The 21557-nt window shown below is 49.4% G+C and overlaps 1 protein-coding gene across 14 annotated transcripts in view; it reads left to right on the top strand.

Moving 5' to 3' along the window:
* MSI2 (musashi RNA binding protein 2) overlaps positions 1 to 21557 on the top strand; it is a 212461-nt gene that overhangs the window by 172188 nt on the left and 18716 nt on the right. For 6 of the 14 annotated variants that reach the window (XM_069033636.1, XM_069033634.1, XM_069033635.1 and 3 more), the window contains one exon: positions 14090 to 14152. In XM_069033636.1, the coding sequence (XP_068889737.1) occupies positions 14090 to 14152 (63 nt within the window). Of the gene's footprint in view, positions 1 to 2545; positions 4158 to 14089; positions 14198 to 21557 lie in introns of those variants that run through there. The other 8 variants (XM_069033631.1, XM_069033628.1, XM_069033630.1 and 5 more) reach the window with 2 other exon arrangements.

Raw genomic sequence — 21557 nt, 5'->3', positions numbered from 1 at the left:
AGGGACCTTCAGAGGTCCAACCCCCTGCAGTGAGCAGGGATGCCTTCCCAGGATCGGGTTGCTGAGAGCCCCGTCCAGCCCGGCCTTGAACATTTCCAGGGATGGGGCATCCAACAAAGCCCATCCAAAGCCTTTGCCCTTTCCAGCACGTTCCGCAGTGGGACTGGCACCACACAGGACAGGGAGTTTCCTTTCACTCCGTGTTTTTCCCAAGCAGCTGGAACAAGCCAAGCAGCACTGCTGTGTTTGTGGCTGAAGCCCCACCTGGCCACCATGGTTAGGAGACTCCTGAATTCCTGAGCAGCCTTGTCACAAGGGTCACACACTCCTCAGGGCTCACAGCACAGGGGTGGGAGCTTGGGGTAACGGGGACACCCAGTGAACCCCCTGCAGTGAGCAGGGAGGGGCAGGAGGAAAACCAGCGCCTCACAGGAAGGTTCTCTAGGATGGGTGAGGATGTGAACAGAGGCTTAGCTCCACCTGCAGCGCACTGGGGCAAATGTGGAGCCTTGTGTTCGGTCCTAGGTCATTAGGATGACACCCTGCTTTGGGAAAATACGGATTGTTGTCACCTGTAGCATGCACAGTGTCCTTGTGGTGGGGTTATTGTGCAGCTGGTTTTTGCAGGACCGATAACACCGAGGGGAACAGCACTGTGAGGGTTTGTGTATTTGAAGTCACAAATGCCAGGGCTCTACCGAAAGCTGAGCCACCTCTTCCCACCAGTGCTACGTCTTCCCACCTGGACCAGGCCAAGTCTGAAATAACTGGGGCGTCAGGCAGACAGCAGAGCTGCCAGGGTGACACGATGCTGGTGGGGACAAGGCAGCTACCCCCAGGTCCAGGTGACACCGCCTCTGGTTCTGCTGGAACCAGTGGGACAGTGTGGTCTGGCAGGATTGCAGCCAGGAGCTGGAGGTGAGGAGGAGGCTTCAGCAAGTGTTTGTGTGTTGTCTCACACTCTGACTCCTCACGATTCCATGTGCCAGCTGATTGTATGAAGGCACTGAAGGAGAGACACCTTTGATAGGTTTAATGATGGAAATCGGCAGAGCTTAGATGAGTTTAATTATAAACATGTCTGAAGCGAATGTGTCTGCTTGCTGACAGCAAAGGCACCCTTTGACTCGACCCCTCCTTAGATGTATTTTTATTAAGGGCCTGTTTTTATCAAAACAGGACTTCCAGTTACTGCCTGGTTATTTTCAGTCTCCTGCAGAGCTTGAATATGGAAAAAGAATCCATGTGGAAAGCTGTGGGCCATGGTGGGGCCCAGGGGAGCCAGGAAGCACCAGGAGATGCTCAGGGTCCTGTCTCACCTTGTTGAGTTCCCCTGCCCCAAAGCTCTGGCCCTGCTCCCCTCCTGCTCGGATCAGTTATTCCTTAGCAGCAATCAGAACCTTTCCAGAGTTGTTGGGAGTTTCTCAGGTGATTTGGGGCTCTGATCTCCAGAATCACAACCCAGCAGAGCGTGCGGGGTGGGAAGCGTCCTGGCTGGAGGCGCAGTGTGAGGAATGGTCCAGCAGCAGGATGGGGTGCCCCCCTCGCTGGAGCAGGTGTTTGGGGCAGGGAGCCCAGTGCCACAGAGCACAGCTCAGTGCCAGGGAGCCTTTCCAGGAGCAGGGCAGGACTCAAGGACAGGGATGTGCCAGCCCTTCCTTTCGTGCATTTTGGCACTTGCAGAAGGTCATTGGGGCCTGTGGTAGGGCTTGGAGTGTGAGACAGGCACTTGCAAACTGGTGGAAGGGAATCTGAAATGTGCTTTTTTAGTAAGTTGTCAGGTTTAAAATCTCAGTGTCGTGATTTGGAGGGAGAAGTACTCGGCTGTTTCTGCAGGAGCATCCTGGGTCTGAGAGCTTCCTCTGCCTCCCTCCCTGAACGCCCTGGTGGTGCAGCCTCAGTACAGACACACAGAGAATGTTCAGTCACACTCTGGGCTGCTCTCAGGAGCTCTGGCAGCGTTTGTCACAGCCCAGTCGTGTCCTGCACCTGCCCATGCTCCATCCACTGGCTGGGCTGGGTGGCCGGGCCGGGGTCACCCCACAGGGCTGTCACAGGCACTGTCCCTGTGCAGGTTGTGCTGCCCAGTTACTATTTCAGTAAATTAAAGCCAGAAAAAGGAATTCCCTTCTGACTGAACTGTCCTGACGGTATTTCCTGTTGTCCAAGTGAAACGAGGTACAAATGCCATGATGCACCTGTTTGCATTCCCATTCCCATGCCCGTGTCAGAGCTGCGGGCAGGGTCCCCTCACGGGCTGTCCCATGTCCTCTCCCACATCCTCTCCCACATCTCCACCATTTCCTGTGGCATGGGACAGCCCCTGGCTCCAGGGGCAAGACACGCAACCCTTTGGCGACTGCTCTATCTCCTCCCATCCCGTGATTCCTCCCAGCCCTTCCTCATGCAGTACATTGCCTCTTTTTTTTTATTTTAATTGCAATCACTCCCTTTCTGTGTCTCTTCTTTTTTTATTTTTTTTTAATTTCTGGGACTTATCTTTTCAGTTTAATCTATTAATTTCTGTTCTTATTTCACTTTGCAGACTATTTGCCGATTTCACAAGACATAATTTTTATCAACTAGTTCTTAAAGATGCATAACAAATTAATCGGGGTTTACTACAGTGCTAATGAGAGAGAGACAGAGAAAGCCTGGGTGGTCCATGTTTAATATCAATGTCCACTGAAAAATTGCTGCTCTTACTGGCTGGTTTGATTGACTGGACTTTTTATTTTATTTTTATTTTTTTAAAGGCTCCATATCCTCACTGCTTTGAGTTTGCTTTTTATTTTTTTTTCTTATTTTTTTTTCCTCTGCTTTGTTATGAGTTTTTAATGCCCACTTGGAATGTAACTCACAAGGATGGGGTCAGGGGCGTTCCGAAGGCATGACTTCTCACAAACTTTTTAGAAATCATTTTATCAACAAAGTAAGAAGGATGATTGGGTTGATTTGGTCTCACAAACAGCCCCAAAGAGAGTGATTGGCGCTTTTTAACATGGTGACATCCAGCAGTAGCACAAATCCCATCCAGGGTGGAGCGAGACAAGCGTCTCCTGTCCCTGGGACCCTTGGCAGCGCAGGGCTGAGTTACCCCAGCTGTGTGACCCTGTGGTGTCACAGGCCCACATGTGTCCCCTTCCCTTCCCTCTGGCCTGGGGGCTCTTTGGGAGCTGCCACCATCACACCAGGGCCGTGGCAAGATGCCACCAAGAGAGGGGCTCAGGCAGCTGCTGCCCCCCACAGCAATTCCTGCCCTGCTCCCAGAGCCAGTGGGGCTTGGAGCAGCCTGGGACAGTGGAAGGTGTCCCTGCCCATGGCAGGGGTGGAACTGGATGAGCTTTAAGGTCCCTTCCAACCCAAACCATTCTGGGTTTCTCTGATTCTTTGATCCCAACTCTGACCGGCGATGGTCCTGCACACTGCCTGCAGCTGCTTCTCCTTCCAAACTTTGCTTGCAAATCATGGGCAAATTTCCTAAATTCTGGCCAAGCTTTCCCTGCTTAAGCTGCATCGCGCCTCTTCATCTCCACCCAAATCGCAGGAGAGCTGCAAACCTCCATCCATTGGCTTTAACAAGACCAGATTCTGGACTTTCGGGTAGAAAACACATGTTCTGTTTAAATTCTGCTGTTCTTGAAGTGTTTCTACCCACTTGATGATAAGTTTGTGAGAAGTACGTTGCATGCTTACAGTAGAACTGTAATGCATTTTAATGTTTGTTAATCCACTTGTTTAAAATGTCGGTGTCAAAGGCTCTACAATCCACGGCTGTGCTGTTCATTTCATTAAAGATGCTTGATGTAATACTTGGGTAGTTTTCTTTTGACTTCTCTGCAGGCAATAGCTTTTTTTAATCTGTATGGCTTCTTATTATTTTGTTTGGGTTTTTTTGCTATGAATTGCTTTGCTTTTGTGAACTTGTCTTAGTGTGCATGATTTGCAAACATTTCAGCTATTGTGAATTTTCTCATTTTTTGTAAATAGTCCATCTGTGCTTTTCTTTTTTTTTCTTTTTTTTTCTTTTTTATGACTTTTTTTCCTGTAAGTAACTGAGGTAGAAAATAATAATAAATTGTTTACAACGGATCTGCTGTGTTGCTGCTCTCTTAGCTTGCAATTTTAATATTTTGGTTTGGATGCCCAAATAACCAGTACCAATGACAGTTGAATAAAAGAATAAAACAACCATCACTCAGAGCGTGTGACCCGCTGTTTGAAGAACCTGCAGAGGAACAGTTACATACGAGGTGTGTTTACAGCAAAAATTACACCCAGAAAAAGACAAAATGCACTTGTAACTGGGGGGAGAGGAAATTGCAGCATCCCCACTGGTCCTCCAGCACTGTGGCAGGATGTTCCTGCACTGTCTTTATCCCAGTTATATTTTCTCCCATCATCACCTGAGTGTTTGGGGGTTGTCGAAGTTCCATAGAAGCCTTCAGGTCAGAAATTTAAATTATTTATTTTAATTAAGGGTTTGTTTGCTTGTGTGTTTGTTAAAGCTTATTAAAACCTTTGTATATGGTGAGAGGTGAGAAAAACAAATATTTTCACAAACTTCAGAGCTCAGGGAAATATATTTGCTTATTAATACTGGTGCTGCAGAGGCCATGAGCTCAGCCTTGGGTCATGCTCCTGCAGTGCCTGGGGCAGTGGAAATGCAACACAAGATGGTTCAAAGTCTGAAACTGATGGGGTTTGTTTGTTACTATGAGAGCATTTAAACCAACCTTCTGCTGAGCTTAATTCAGTTTCTTTCCTGATGCCAGTCCCACAGTGTTCACTCATCAGTGCTGGGCAGGGAGGTATCCTGTGTAAAGTTACATGTGGTGCTCACCTAGGAGGTAGTAACTAGAAAACAGGTGTTTTCCAGGTGAGGAAAAGGAACTGGTGTCAAAGACAAGGGGAATTACTATGTCATACTTAAGGCTTCTTTGTCATAGTGTCTTGACAGGAGGAGAGGGAAGGAGATTCCCGTGTCTGGGGTTTAGGACACCCCAAAGCAAATTCTGTTGCTCAGGTCCCCCCTTGATTAATAACCTCGAAGGGGGGTGCAGCGGGGATGGGAGGAAAAGGGTGTGGTTGCAGCATCCCAAAAAGCCAACCATTCCCTCTGTCCCTTGTGCATTGGTGTGAAACACCCAGCCCTGGGGCGTGTGGTGCTTCATCGACCCCAAGCCACATTCCCCTGTACTCGAGCACCCAACTTCCTACTCTGGTGAGGTAAAGTGATTCTAAAGTGCTGCCTACACATGGCTTCTGTACCCACAGGGAGAGATGAAGTCTGTATTAACAGGGGTCAGCTCTGTAAAACACTCTTCGAGCACTGTTACACAAGTGTAGGGCTTGTAGAACATTTACTAATGGGAGCAAAGTTTGTCTGGTTGTGATACTGGAATGATCAAATGTAGCACTCAGAAAAGGAGAACCTGGTGGCAGCTGCAAAATAGGAGGAGGACATGTGAAACCTATTTTAAATTGTTCAGTTAGTTAAGCCTTGTAACAGCAAGAGATGTGGAATGAAGCTGGAGATGTTTCTGACTCCTTTGTCTAACCCTCTCTTAACTGCTTAAATTTGCTCTGCTCTCCCCTGTGCTGCATGCCTTGTTTTCACCTAAACACATCACTGCATCTGCATGGCATCACTGGTTTACAGAGTGCATTTGGAATCTGCTGGAACCACCTGAGTTACCCATTCCCACCTCTCCGTTTCAGCCTCCATTCCTGAAGACAGGCTGTAGACTGGACCTGGTTTAAAATTAAGGTTTTGGGTGTTCTTTTGCTGATGAGGGATCGTTCCCATTGCAGGCATATCCCTGGAGGGAGGAGCAGCTGGAACTGCAGACAGCAAACTGAGAAATTAATATAGCAGAGCCCATAAATCTCCACCCAGAAGGTTCTCCTTCAAGTTCTGCTTAGATGATTGTGTTTTGATGCAGGAAAAATTGGTCTCTAGAGCTGTTCTCTGAGTCCGCGCAGAACTGAAGCACCTTGGCCTCTTAGGCAGTTTTTCTGAGAAAAGCTGCAGTTTTTTGATGTTGCAGAGAATTGTGTAAAAGGCCTTTCTCACCTTCTATTTCCCCCTACCCCTTAAAGTAATCCTATTATTAGATTTAATGTGAGATTTTCCAGAGAAGCTGTTGGTCTGTATTGATGGTCCAGCTCCCAGCACTGTCAATGGCAGCAGAGTGTGGCCGGTGAAAATGGAGCCTGTCCCCCTTTTCCTGCCCCATCCCCTCAGTGTGAGTGAGGCTGCTCCAGAGGTTTCCCTGAATACCATGTCTGGCTGAGGCCCAAAACTGCCCAGGTCCTTCATAAGATTTTTCTCCACTTACAACTTGAATAACTGAGAAATAGGAACATCTTGAACGTTGAACACTGATCATCCTGTTCTCGGCTGCTCACTGTTCTGTGCCTGCAGTTTGAGGCTTTAAAACTTGAGGTTCATTGCCCTGAAAATGAGTGATCCTGAAGGGGCAGAGAGGAGAGAAAAGGAAGAAACCTCCAAACCTGCTGGTGTCTGTGGAGCTCTTTGTGTTTTGGGGTGATGCTGCAGCTCCAGAGCGATGGTTTCAGCTTTGAGCAGGCCACAGCTGCAGTGACCAGGAGGGTTAATGGGAGCAATTACTCACAAGAGTAAAGAGGCGTAACACAAACACCCGTGTGTGGAGGAAAACATGGATAACCCTGCAGAAGGAGGAACACAGTCTGGTAATGCACATCCTGCTGAAAGGAATTCTCTGTGTCCGAGCCAGCCGGAGCATGACGGCTCCCCTGCGTTCCTGCCTTGTGCCTCAGTAGAGACAATTTTTGACTAAAGCTGTTAAAAATTGAAGCTGAGGTTACAAAGAACTTGACAAGATTGGTCTCCTTATAGCACAAAAACATTCAAATGTGAATGTTTTAGTAGTAGGGTTTCCAGCTGGCCATTGAGGAGCTTCCGCATCCTGCCTTGTCCAGGTGCAGTGATCGTAGTTGCTGCAGCAATGCCTTGAAGATTTCTGGGCTCAGCATCCCAATCCTCCCCTCTGACCTCTTTGATAATATGGGTTATGGAATGCCCAGTGAGGCACGGGGAAAGTCCCTGTCTGCCAGCGATGGCTGTGCTGTTTGAGCTGCACGTGAGTGGTGAAGAGTTCCCCACCCTCTGATAACCTTGTCCTGTGATTTACTGCCTTCTCTTTTATGAAGTTGCCTCTTCGTGTTGAATTTTTCCAGCTTCAGCCTCGAGACACGAGTTCTTTTTATGCTTTTGTTCATCATTAAGGACCTGTCTTTAAATAATACTTACCCAGATAGTTTAGATCATTCATAAAAATTGAGACAAGCAGCTTAACCAAATAGCTCATTTTCTTTACCATCAGAGCAGCAGAAATGAGGCTTGAAGCAAATCAGTGCCACGTTGCTGAACTCCAAATAGGTGCCTTAATGTGGTTCCATCTAACCTGCCCTTGTTCATCCAGCAGCAGGGGACTGAAATGCAGAAATTCAGAGCTGTTGTGCTGTGAGGCAGCGTGGGGCCAGTGAGCTCCTGGGTATTCCTGCCCCTGCAGCCATCATTTCCTTTATACTTAACTTGTTGATTAAAAATCTGAGGTAAATGTTTGGCTTTGGCCTTCAAAATAAGTTGCAGCAAGTCCAAAGGAGGCCACCAAGATGATGAGAGGGATGGAGCACCTCTCCTACAAGGAAGGGCTGAGAGAATTGGAATTGTTCATCCTGGAGAAGACTTCAGGGGAGCCTACGGGAAAGACGGAGAGAGACTGTTTACAAGAGCCTGGAGAGACAGGACAAGGAGGAATGGCTTCAAAGTGCCACAGGGCAGGGTTAGATGGGATAAGGGGAAGAAATTCTTACTTGTGAGGGTGGCAAGGTCCTCACACAGGTTGACCAGAGAAGCTGTGGCTGCCCCATCCCTGGAAGTGTCCAAGGCTGGGTTGGTGTAGTGGAACAACCTGGGATAGTGGAAGGTGTCCCTGCCCATGGCAGGGGGTGGAACGAGATGGTTTTTAAGGTCCGTTTAACCCAAAACATTCTGTGACTCTCATTCTATGAAATTCTTTTATGGAAGCAATCAATTTGTGTTAAACAGAACCATTTGCTTTTAGGAAATGGTGTGGTTGAGATTCTCTTTCATCCATTCACTTGATTCTGTCATAATTCTCTGGGTTTCACCAGTTGCTAGTTAGGGACATTACCAGTTACATACTGGGCCTGAGTGTTGGATGGTGGGGGTTTCCATAGGGCACATTTGAGAAGTGGAGCCTTGAAGCTGCTGTAGGGTAGGAGCAGGTTTTAAGTAGAGTAAGTAACCTAAATCAGCTGCCAGCTTTTGCTTCTTGGCTTGTGGTTTTTTGAATAAATAAGTTTTTTTAGAACAAACTGTTTGCCTTTGAGAAGTTTCCCAGTTTTCAGTATAGTGAAATAACTGCAAAAGGGTTATTGCACTTGAAAAGCCCCAGAATGATAATTTGGAGACAGACAAGGCTTTGTCTCGCTGATGCATAAAGTAATTACTGGGCAGAAATGCACCATTCTCATCCTAAAACCCACGGCCTGAGAGTCCCAACAGCTGAAAAATGGGTCATTTACTGTATATAAAGTGGAAGTGCCAAATTTTAAATTAACTATATTTGGGATTTATTGTTCTGTTGGAATTCCACAATGGGAATATTTGCTCATCATAGCATCCATCTGCAAACAGACATTGGGGGGCATGGGACAGACCTTGCACATGTGGCTGGGCCCTGGATGATGCAGGGGCTGTGGGATGAGGGTCCGTGATGCATGGTGGGTTCTGGCTGAAATTCCCTAATTTGCTGAAATAGATTTTAACAAGGTTGATGTAACGCAGTGGAGAAAGACAAAGGGAAGCACTTCAGGGGCTGTTGCAACAGAGGACTCGGAGCAGGCTTGGAGATGCTGAAAGTGTTAAGAGAATTGATCAAAACCTTTGGAAAGTACTGCCCTGTTTCCCTGGAGATCTGCCCTGCTGTGCTGGGTCCTGTTCATCAGCTGTGGTGTGGATGGCACTATCCCACCTCCTCACAGACAAACCAGGGTCACTGGTGGGAAGCACAGGACATTCCAGGCAGGGCTTATTGCTGCCCCGCATTCCTGTGGACTTTGAGAAAGCTTTCATAGAGTCTGCAATCAAATCCCGAGGAGTTAATTGCTACTAAACCGTGGTAATGAGTTGTGAATGATTTGGTAGAATCCTGATCTTTGATGAGTTCTAGAGAACATTTGATTTCTGTGGGTGTTATGTTCTTCTCTAAATATTCAGCACTGAGTTGTTCTTTTAAAGCTTGGAGTAGTAGCAGGTTTAGTTCTTTCTTATTTGTGTTTCCTTATAGAAAGGGTGGGGGAGTGTGAGACAGAGAGCCTGGAAGATGAAGGTTTTAAACATAAAGGGATTGTTTTGGGATGGAGCTTTCCCTTGTGTTTGCTCACCATTAAAGACGACATTTTTGCCCGGTAAATTGGACCCACGCCTGCCTGCCTTCAAAAAAACCTACCAGGCTCTTCTGCTTCATGGTTTTGAGTCTCTGATACTTTTGAAATGAAGTCTAAAGATCCTCCAAAGAGGATAACACTGCCTAATGGAAAGAATAATGCAAGCGAGAACCCATCTGAAATGACAGCTGTGAGCCTGGCGCAGCTTTTCGGGCTGATCAAAGCTGCTGGGAACGCCACTTGAAAAGGGGGGATCAGCTCCTGGGAACGCCGCTGGAAAAGGGGGGATCAGCTCCCTGGCTCCTCTCCCCGCTCAGCCTGCACATGAATTCATATTCCAGCCTTTGCACTTCTTTCCTGGGAGATGAAGTGACCCTCCTGGAGGGCCGGGGTTCAGGTCAGCTCGCTGGGGAGCACCAGGGCTGTAAGAGGTGAAGTGTTGGGGTGTGAAGGAGCTCCAAGCTTGATCCCCCTCAGCACAAGGACCCCCAAACACCCTGCACAGACCAGTCTGCAGCTCATGTCTGAGCACTGGAAACACCCCGTGAGCACAGCCCAAGGGGGTTACTTCTTAGTTGCAGTTTCATGATGGCTTTTATTTAATTCTCTGTGCCTGTTCTATGATTTTGGCTATTTTCTGAAGTCAGGTGGTGATTTGAGCATCTCAGCTTCCATTTTCTTATTTTAAATCCCTTTGCTCATTGCTGAAGTCTGAACATGCGACCTCAGGTGCCCAAGTGCTTTGGCCATTAAACAGAGGAAATCCTTTGCATGATATTTTTTTGTGTAAGAATTAATTTCATGATCTTTGTGCCCTTTTTTTGGGTTGATTCTTATTGTCTGACTGGTTGTAGAGGATAGGGTTGTGTGTGCTTTGGGGATGCAAGGTATTTGGGGTCTTCAAAGGCTGATCAGAGCAGGACTGAAGGAGTCAGTGATTTCTCTTAGAACCAGAGCTGCAGGAAGAGGGTCCTGGCATCAGGAAGGGGGACAAATGGTTCTTGTGTTATTCCCTTGTGGTTGCCTTGTAGCCAGACCCAGGCTGGAGGGCAGGAGAACTCAGTGATTTAAGAAGGAATGATCCCACCCGAACAGGAGATGGAGCAGGGCAGAGACCTGGTGAGCCCCTGGAGCCCATGTGAAGCCTGGCCCTGCTCAGGCAGCGTTGCGCTCGCCAGATTTGTTCACAAAGCCCCTGGAAAATCCTCTAAATCCTGTGTTCCCACTGCAATGCCCAGAGCAAGACAGCAGGGCTGCGTGCTCCAGCCCAAACCTGCTGCTCCAGGGCTGTGTCATCCTGGGATCCCCCTTCTCCCAAACTCACCTGTGCATTGGAGAGACACCAGCCATGGACTGGATGTGGGGCCTCAGGGCAAAGAATTTAACCCAGATCTGTCCACCTTCCCTTGGTGCTTCACTATTTAAAGTGAAACTATTGATGCAGGAAGCAGGAAAATTTATCTGTGAAAAATTGCACTTGGAACAGGGGTTTTGGCTCGTTCTGAGCAATGAGAGAGCATGAAATTGCTGTGAATCCTCAGGGCTTTCCTGGACAGCGTGTGAGCCCAGTGCAAAACGTTTATTGTAAAATACCTTCTAATTGCAGTGCCTGAAGTGGGCACTGCTGGCCTTTGGAATGGCTCTGGGAGCTTGTTTCCTCTGGGCAGCTGGGAGCAGCGGGCACACAAAGCGTGGGGATCTTTTGTGCTTAAACAAACACCAGGAATGAATTGATCTCTCCCTCCGCTCTTTTGATTTTCCAGGTGACTTCAGAGGGCTCGGAGGGAGTGGGGCTGATGCAGGCCATGCTCCTGCTTGTCCAGGGTGGGATCCAGAGATGCTGCTATCAATGCTTCCATTGGCTTCAAGGCACTCTTGTCCAGGCACCCATTTGTGGCACCCAGTTACCTCCAAGCTGCTTCTTAAAAATTAACTGGGAGCCTGGGAGCCCTTTAGCAGCAGGTGCAGGGATTAAAGGGCCTGCTGGCACCCCACAGCAGCAGTCTCCAAAGCCACTGCCGTCTCCTGGAGATGCCTGCACTTCCCAGGCATTGCTGAGGGGAAACAGTGGCACCGGACCATTGTTATCACACTGCTGGCTACAAGTTCTCCTTGTCCCCTGCTCCAGCTCTCGGAGGCATTCCCAGTGCCCTGTGCTGGGAGCCCCATCAGGCAGAGTGTGATGGTGTCAGATGCCCATCACTGCTGAGGGGGTCAGGAGCAGAGAGCCACAGAGGTACCACAGAGATGCTGGCACAGTGGTGGGAGGTCACACAGCATTAGTGGCTCGACAGCAGTGACAGGGGAGCTGTTCCCAGCTGAGCGAGCTGATGGACGGGGGGCCTGGCAAAGGGCATTTTAGCAGGGGATCGATTGCTTTCAGTAGGTCGGATTGATTTGGGGATCCTCCAGTGATGGAGCCATCCTGTGAGCGTATCAGTGAGCAGGGCTTTGTCAGTGTTAATAATCAATCCCTGTTTCCATCTCCCGCTCCTGGAGCCTGTGCTGCGGCTGCTCCGCCTGCGGCCCCTGCGGCGTTCCCGCACAGAGCGCGAGCAGCGATCACACTTGAGCTGTTTGGAGTGCCATGTCGCAGGGATGCTTTTATCTCAGAATTGGGATAAAAGCTTCCTTCGGGGGCGGAGGGATTAATTTTTCACACATCTGTCCACTGGAATGCAATAACGGAGCCTTTGTTCGGGCTCTTTCCGTGGAGCGCCTTCTCCACCCTTGTTATTTCACTCTTCTTTTGCATGGCAAAACTTTTTGTCCTGCATTTCAAATAGATCCTGAGCGTCCCTGGCAGCTGAACAAGAGAAACAAACTTTCCAGCCCTGTTTTTTGTGCTGTTCTCAGGGGATGCTTGGTGATTTGAAGGGTATTTGATTGGTTTTGGCAGAGGCGTTTTATTCCATGGAAAGTCCACAGCTCCTCCGATCCCGTACGGATGGTTTAGAGAGCCCCTGGAGCCTCCAAATGAGAGATCTGCGGGTGGCCAGCTGGTCGTGGAGGTGCCATGGGAACGCTGAGGACACTGCTCTTGGACCGTGCGCCGTGGTGGGCAGGGAGCAGAGCGGGAGGGACGGGGGCTGGTGCCAGCTCTGCTCCTGCCTGAGCCGCAGGGGGAGGGCTCGGAGCTTGGCCTAGCCGTGGCTCTGCATGAAAATGAAGCCCCAGAGCCTCAGCCCTTGTCTTGCAGAGCTTACCTTGCTCTTTGGAGGTTGATTTGACTCTTAACACTAAAGTCTCCTCACTCCAGCCCTAGTCACATGTCGGGGGACCCACCCAGGGTTGATGGCTCCGTCACTAGCAAGAGGGAATTTAACGCTCGGGTTTAACACTGGTTACAGCATCCCCCAGTCTGGATGTGCTTCCCCCCCATCCCACTCCACAGAGCCTGTAATAGTTACCAGCAGAGGTTCACCAGGAGGACCAGGGCTGGCTTTGCAGTGCTGGGCTCTGTGCACAGGGAGCACCAGCCTGGGGATCCTCTGCATACATTCACCTGTGCTATTTTTTTTTTCCCCCCAACAGCCCTATTACCATATTTAAATGCAAGTATGTCTTTTTTTGATTGATGTTTTAAGTAGCTTCAAGTCACTCTAGCCTAGTTCTCTGCTCCTTGCCCTGGTAGCTGAGCTGTAGCTGCGCCATAGTGCTGAAGGTAGTGGGCTGTAGTGTGCTGGGCTCGCACTCTCGCTCTCAGGCTCACTCTTCTCTTTCTCAGTGCCTCAGTTGTTCTCCTGTGGTTCTTCAGCCTTGCAAAGCAGCTGTGATCATGGTCCTGGTGCCTGCTCAAGGGCCAGGTTCCATCGTGGTGCCCACCCCAGGCTTGTCCTGTTGGGTGGCAGGAGCAGTCGGAGCTCCCAGAGACCAGGAACCTCCCTGGAGTTGTTGACTTTGGGGTTTGGGGTTCTTGCCGATTGCCTGGACTTTGCCATTGCCCTCTTAAAATACGCATGTTGAAAGTCAGAGTCTCTGGCAGATCTTTTGAATATTAATTAAGTAAAGACATTAAATCTGCAATCTTGCTGGCAGCATTCCATTCCTCTGTGAGGGCTCGGTTCCCTGGAGCAGGGGGGATGTCACAGAACTCCTTGATCTGCGGCTGGTTTGCTTTCAAGAGCTTTTTCCTTTCTTTCTTTCTTTCTTTCTTTTTTAAACCACATTCCATTGAATTTTTTCTGCTTGATCCCAGCAAATTTGTGATCTTGACATGAGGACCTCCTCATATTTTCCATTACTGCTTTGTCTGTAGACCAGCACATTATTATCACTTGCAAATAAGCCCGGAAGAGAATTCCCGGGTCGTTGGCGGAGCGGGCTGACCCCGTTCCTGCGGGAGTGTGGAGACACAAGCCGAGTGCTGCAGGCTCTGCCTCCAGCCTGTCCTCCTTGGCTCCACGGCGTGCCATGGCCAGGAGCTCCATTCCTCCTGTGCCAAGGGGATTTGTGCTGGCAGGGACCACTGGCAGCAGGCAGCTGGCAAGGGCTCGGTTCTTCCCAAGCACAGTGGCCGCTGGTGGCACGGAGAGCCGGGATGGCGAGCTCCGGAACCCTTTGCCCCGCAGAGACTCGCGGTACCTGCTGGCTTCTGTCTTTACCTTCTCCTTTTCTCCACGGCCAGGTTTTCCGGCAGCGGCTTATGGACCAGTAGCAGCGGCAGCCGTGGCAGCAGCAAGAGGATCAGGTAGGGGGGCCCGTGGAAGAGCAAACCCTGAGAGTGCAGGGTCAGGTAAAAGCTCTGTCGGTATTCTGTGTGGCTGCAGCTCTCCATCATTTCTCTGATTTTCCTCACACTTATTCTGGGGACCTGAAAACAAATAATCAAAAAAAAAAAATTAGAGAAAAAATAAGTAATCAATCCCAACCCAAACCCAAACTACAAGCAGAGGCCATGGGGGCTGGAGCACCTGCAGGAGATTGGCATGAGAACTGCCAAAACCAGGGTAGATATTCCAATTTGTTTCTTTCTTTATTCCTTTATTGTGTTGGTTTCTTTATTTGTTTGGTTTAAATTCGAGGCTCTGAAGACACCCCGAAAAAGATTAATTTGTGGTTTTGGAAAAAAAGTTTTGGTTGCTCACAGGAAGCTGGGGTTGGGTTGAGGCAGTGGCAGCAGTTCTGGGTGCTCCTGTGCATGCCCAGAGCCGCTGTCACCTCCTCCGCCATGGCCGGCACGGGGCAGCCCCATGGTGAGGGGCTGTGTCCCTTGGGATGGCATCACTCATGCCCTCAGCACCAGCACGTGGCTGACAGTTCACCATCCCTGCCTGCTCCAACCCTGCTGCTTCCATGGGGAACGACAAAGCTTTTCTTCTGTTCTTCTGAAAACTTTTTACTTGTTTTTTCCCCTTAAGGGAAATAAATAAATAAATTATTGCCAATTGCCGTTACTGCCTTAGGTTTAAATTTCGCTGAACACGTGAATCAGCACTTTGCTCAGGTGACAGAGTTCAGAGCAGCCCTCAGTGAGCCATGGGCTCGGCAGCTGCCCCGGCTCCCAACGCAGGCCGGGACGGAGCCACTGCCGGGACGGAGCCGCTGCCAGCCCCGTGTCCTCTGTCCCGGCGACTCCTCAGAGGACACGGGGCTGGCAGCACCTCCCAGCTCACTCATGGCCGAGCTGGGGGTTCTCGGCGGCTTTTCCGGCAGTGCCGGTGGGTTATCAAGCTCTCCCCGAAAAGCCCCGACTGCGTGAGGGAGTAGGAGGTGGGCGCAGGCTCAGGTGTGTCTCGAGCGAGAGCCTGATGCCATGGAGGCCAAAGAAAGACACCAGGAGAACTCCGTTCCATGCAAACTGGCACTGCTTGCAGGCTACAAAGGACTCTCTGTACCAGTTCCATCCTGTGGCATGTAGAGAGCGCCTAAGGGGTGACTTGCCAGCCTGGTTGTGGGGATCCCCCAACTCCCGGCTTCTCCTACTGCCCCGGCACGGAGGGGGAAAAACAAACCCAAAGAGGAAAAAAAAGCCCAAACAAAACCCAAGATTGCTTTTGCATATGCTTCCAGGAAAACAGACCTCATTGTTTCTGCCTCTTCCTCATGTTTTGCCCTTCAGGTTTTGTTTTACGTGCAAACAGACCTGGTGAGTTGCCCCTTAGCAAGGCACAGAGGGTTTGGCTGGATTAACGTTGCTTCCCTGATTATTATTTTTTTTTTTTTTTTTTTTTTTAATTGGAGTGCTTTTGGTGCCCATTACAACTGAACTGAGCATTGATCAATTCTGTGCCTGAAAATCATTTGTCTTTAATTTGAGTGTTTTTTGGTTTCTCTTTTGTTGGGTTTTCTGATTTGTTTTTTCGGTTTTTTTGTTTTTTGATTTGAACTTGCAATACGAAACTAAATCTAACCCTAAATTAACAACACCCTTTCTGGCAAGTTTAAAGAGCAGTATGGTGTTTGGAAATGTCTTTTCAAGCCTCAAAATTGCCTGCGTGCACAAAACTGGCAAAACCCCAAAACTGAATCCAAAGAGCCCCCGTCCCACCCCCAGCCCCGAGGTCTCAAGGAGGAAGGTGGGTTTGTCACCGGCCCCGCTCACATCCGCACCAAGCCGTGGTCTGGGAATGGGGGGGTTTCTGTAGAGTCATCTCCATCCAAAGCCGGTTTCGGAAGGGACATCCTGGGTTTGCCACTCCATCAGCAATGGTAGTGAATTGTATCCAGGAGCAGTGGAGTCCGATCGATCTTGCGCTGCAGTGTACGGGCCCGATTCATTACAAGAAAAATGGCTGGGGTTTTTTCCTTCTTTCCTTTTCAGTTGGGTTTTTGTTTTTCCTTCACAAATTCGCACAGCCCTCCTTCACATGTGCCTGGTCCAAAGCACAGAGCACAGCATGGCTGGCCCTAACTGGCCCCTTTCTGCCAGGAAGTGGAAAGAGCTGGGAAACACCTGGGCAGGCATGTCCCACCACCGCCAGCTCACTGGGAGAGCTCTGCCCAGGGCTGCTGGAGCGGCCCCAGCACAGAGCAAACGTTGTTCAGGAGGTTCATGGAAAGCATTGATGACAGTCCATGTCATCAATGTCCCCTGACAGTCCATGTCATCAATGTCCCCCATCACTGCTGCCTCTTCAGCAGCATTCCAGCCCCCACAGCTCACCCAAAATTGACCTTCTCTGTTCTCCGGCCCCGTCCTGCCGGATCTTCCCCACCTTCCTGGCATCAGTGCCAGCACGGAGACTGAGCACCCGCAGAGAGCGTCCACCTTCAGATGCGTGTCTTGGTCTCCCCAGGAAGCTGCAGCCCTCTCACTCCAAGCCCCTGGGCACTGACCACCTTGATTTGTCCCTGGGGTGACGTTCCTCCTCTTGGGACACTTGCATGTGTGCTGTGTCAGCAGAAGGAGCCCACCAGGGCAGGTACCTGCTCAGGGCCTCCTCCCTGCCCTCGCCCCTTCTTTTTCTATGGCAGCATGTCACCAGCTGACCTTGCTAGATAAACAGGTTCTTCTGTGTCACAGCAGGTCTGTCCTACAACCAGCAGAAAGGGATGTGTCCCTGTCCTCGTGCTCAGTGCCACCATAAATTCATGTCCCGCGTCGCTGCTCGCGTGCCGGCAGGGTGAGCGCGGCGGTGCTGCTCATCATAAATCACGTCCCCAGTCGACATCCCAGTGATGAGATGATAGCTGAGGTCCTTCCAGCAGACAGAGGTCTGGCCACATCCATTCGCTCTGGGTGGGACTGTGCTGCCGAATTCCTCCACTGGTTTTGACAACCTCACCCATTCTTGTATTTTTTTAATGAATTGGGACCTGAGCCATGGCAAACAAGCAAAGTTAAAAGTCTGAATGCTGCAAACTCCTCCTAGACAACTTCACTATCAGTGTCACGTTTCTTTTGAATCCACCTGACATATTTTACGTGTAAAACATTTTTGTCGTGTAAATGCTTTTTTTAAAATACAGTCATGGGGGGGGCACATTTTTCTCTTGCATTTGACATGGGAGGGGTTCATCTGGCAGGAGAGCGAGACGAGGAAAATTTGTCAGGAGAGGGTTTTCGTTCCTTCCTCTTTGGTTCATTGACAAGCCTGAGATTTTTCCAGTTCCCAATCTGTTGCTACCAGCTATTCCTCCCTGAGGACTGGAGACAAAACCCATAAGGCCACACTAATCCAGCCCTGTCCCAGCTCCCTCGGGCAGGCTTTGCCCGCCGAGCCGGCCGGCAGCACTCGGCGCAGTGGGACAGCACAGTGCCACGGCGCCAGGGGCTGCTCTCCACCCCACCCCCTGGCACATCTGGATTTTGGGCCCCAGTCCCGGCTTGCCAGTGCTGCCTTTGAGCCCTGTGCCCCAACAACCCCTTACTGGACTTTATACTTGCCAGCTATAACAAATCTCGTAACGTGAGCTACTGACCTTGATGGTGAGTGTGAGCAGTTATGTTTTGTTGTTTTCTCTCTTGCTTGGTTGGGGCTGCTGTGAGAGAGGGTGTCTCTGAGGCAAACTTTCCGGCCTCTCTTACACTCGGACGTGCACACCTCCTCTCAAACACTCTTCTGAGCGCTCTCAGCGGGAAGGTTTGTCCACACCTATTAATCCTCTCTCAGTGTCCAGCTTCTTGTTAGTAGCAGCTGGTTGCATGTTTTTTGCTTGTTCGGACGAAATGGTTCAAGAAACGACTCATATCAACTCTTGAGAAATGTCTCTATTTTTTTGTACACTTTCTTTCTTTTGATGTTTTATATTAATTTCCCTTACTTAAAAAACAAAACACCTGTCGTCCCGTAAAACATTTCACATCTCCCCTTGCCTGTTCTTAGAGTGTATGTATCTGTGGGACTGAACTAAATGCATGCACTGTAGTAGTCGTACTGGTAGCAGTAGATGTAGTTGTAGAACATGCATTGTCGAGTTGATATTACAGGCACCATCAACGCGAACGAGCGTGGCAGATAAAAGCAGAGCCTTGGTCTGATTGAAAGCATAGGGATAACACAGCAGAGAGCTGCTGACGGCTTGGATCCATAGAGCCCTATTCGTTAAATCCCATTATCTGGAAGTTTAAATTGAAGCTGGCTGTAGGCAACCTACACCCTCCGTACAAGAACCCACACGTGCTGTTATGCTGATAGTAAAACTGACGTTATTTTTTTTTCAAATTAAACCCCCCCCCCCAGGAATTGAAATGCTGACTATACCTGTATTCTCTTATTTTTATTTTGTATCCCAAAGAACTTAAGATATTTTTCAAATCATTTTACAATCATGGTTTCTCCATCAGCCTGTTACTCGTCCATATTAGCCCATAGACTCATTTGTTGGCAGTCGTAGACCAGATGTGCCACACGCAAATCACTCCATTTGGGAATCCGAATAATTCCGTGTGTGCGAGGCAGCTCCCCGCAGCCTGTCCTGAGCCACCAAGCGATTGTTTGTAGGTCATAAACCTTAAATCTTATTATGCAACAGAGACTCTGAGCTAGTGATGGGTCGTACTCATTGCCATGTCACCCAGCTTAAGGGAACATTTTTAAATGAAGATTTAACATTTCATAAATATCAGCATGAGGAGTTCGAGGCAAGTTCATCCTGTCTGCCATGAGCCAGCAGTGGCTTTGCTTCTCCTGCCTGGGTTTCTGTGCTAAACTTGGAAAACGCAGATACGGCGCTGCAGTCAGTAAATCCAACAGATGGTAATTGAGATCCCAAATTAGGCTTTGGTTTATTTGTTTAGGTTGCTGCTTGTCAGAAAACATCCTAATGGGAGCAGAAAAGCTCCTGCATGGTGTGGTCACCCCTCCCCTCCTCCCCACGCCCTGGCCACCCCCAAAACCAGCTGTGCTGGGTGGGAGCATCTCCCTGCTCCTCTGGGCAGAGCCACGCGCTCATTAATGCACTTAAGGCAGCAAGGGCTTTCAAAGGAAATAAAATATCCAGAATGAGCTTTCCAGTGTAATTAAGGATTTGTATCTGCTCCTTACCTCTAATAGAACATTGAGTAAATCAAGCAAACAAGCGCTGGGGCTGACACGGTGCGAGGCCAGCTGAGCTGCCCCTGGTGCTGCCGGGGAGCTGAACATTCGTGTGTCAAGGCAGGGATAAGGTCCCCTTCGGATCTCGATCTTCCAGGGAAACGGGGGCCCCGCTGTTCTATGTGCCTATGATGAAGTGGGGAGTGTGTCTGAAAGTCAGCAGAGCGACAAATTGCATGGGGTCGAGGAAGCCGTGTCTGACACTTAAGGAAGGTGCTCCAAAATCTAATCTACTCATAGGTTAGCAAATTATGGCCATAAAAAGGGGGACAGTGATTGGTGTGTGTGTGCGGGGGAGAGGAGCTGCCATGGGCTCGTGGAGATGTCAAGAGGAGCGTTTCAAAGATCTGGCCATGAACCAATTTGGGATTTCTGCGGCCTGCTGGGAGGACTCCCTTGTGGCACGGTGGCTCTGGTGGAATTGCTCTCCCTTTTTTATTCTCCTCTATAAAAGTACATAAAGTTTAATCCAGGCTATGTAATCTCAAAAGCCAGAACCTAACAAGTGGACCACTTGGGAGCAGCAAGGGCTGGAATTTCTCACTCCACTGGAACTGCCGGTAATTATGTGACAGAGCCTGGCGGGTGATGCATTGGGAAATTAATGGCTGCATCGGATTTTATCCTTTGCTTATCTCCCTGGCAGAGGCAGCATGTGCTGGGGAGCACGGCGGGTGGCCAGGCAGGGACCCCACACCATGGGGGCTTTTGGGAGGGGTGGAAACAAGGAAAATCATCCTGGTTTAAACAGGAATTTCATCAGCCAGGCCTGGCACAGAGCAGCCCCGGCTGGTGAATGCACTCTGGAGGAACCACTCTGCATTCCCATGGGTGGTTTTGGCCTTGTTACTGACAATATTGGGAGCCTTACAGTTACTTGTCTGTCTACTACCCCAAATTATAAAAATAATAATCAAGGGGGGTCTTCTCTGTTTAATTCAGAAGTGCTGTGCTGCTCCAGGGTGGGAATCCCACAGGTCCTTTTCAGAGCGCAGGCTCCAGGCAGGAGAAACTCTGTCTTGTTTTACTGTAGGATGCTACTTTTGGATCTTCCTTGATCCATGAGGGACTGATCTTCTTCCTGCAGTGCCAGGGAGAAAATTCAGTAGGATATGAAACAATTTGGTGCTGCTGCTGCTCGACCTTGGCCACAGCAGCCGGTGTTTGACAGAGCGCTGGGCTGAAGTCTATTGAGGTTAAAATACATCAGCTTTAATCAATAATTTTGTAATAGAAAATCTTGTGCACTTGATAAATCATCTCCAGTGCAATTAGTGACCACCTCTGAGCTGCAGTTGAAGTTAATCTGTAGCAAATTTAGCGGGTAACTTTTAATAGTCTTTTCCATCGGGAGAATTATTTTCCACGGGAAAATGCTCCTCAGAATGCTCATCCAGAGCTGTTTTATTTAGGAATAAATTCTTCTCTGTGAGGGTGGTGAGGCACAGGTTGCCCAGAGAAGCTGTGGCTGCCCCATCCCTGGAAGTGTCCAGGGGCTTGGAGCAGCCCGAGATAGTGGAAGGTGTCCCTGCACATGGCAGGGGGTTGAAACAACTTTGGTACCCTCCAAAGTCCCACTACAGCCAATTATTCATGTTTTATTCCCTTTCTCCCAGCAGAAGCTGGGGGACAGAGCTGTTGGCTGTTGTAATTAGACTTTGCTCTCCACAAGATGCAGATGAATTGTTGCAGAGTTTGAAGTGGGGTCTCAGCACGTGCTCTCCAGTGCACAGGATCTTCGAGCACAGGATGATGTCCTGTGCATTTTAGTCCCTAAACAGGTAAATACTGCCAGAGCTGAGGGTAACTTGCCTCTCCAGCAGCAGTTACAGGCTGGTACTCGTTAGTGGAACAACTGCTAACTGTGAGGCGGCGCACATTGGACTGACACACTACTGTCAGTATTTTCATGCTGATTCTCTCCCTAAATGCTTTAAAAGTAAATACATAATTACAGTGGTGTTTTTTCTCCCTCTTTCCTTTCTGAAACAGAAAACTGCCAGAGGAGCAGAGTAGTTTTTCCTTGCAGCAGATGTTGGTGTGCATCTGGCACAGTGTGAGCTCGAGAAGTGCAGTGGGTTAGGAGTTGCCAGAGAATGCAAAATGAGTCTGCAG

This window comes from Aphelocoma coerulescens, chromosome 19 (assembly GCF_041296385.1).
Source record: "Aphelocoma coerulescens isolate FSJ_1873_10779 chromosome 19, UR_Acoe_1.0, whole genome shotgun sequence".
NCBI classification, from domain to species: domain Eukaryota; kingdom Metazoa; phylum Chordata; class Aves; order Passeriformes; family Corvidae; genus Aphelocoma; species Aphelocoma coerulescens.
This window is presented reverse-complemented; position numbering and strand designations above follow the sequence as displayed.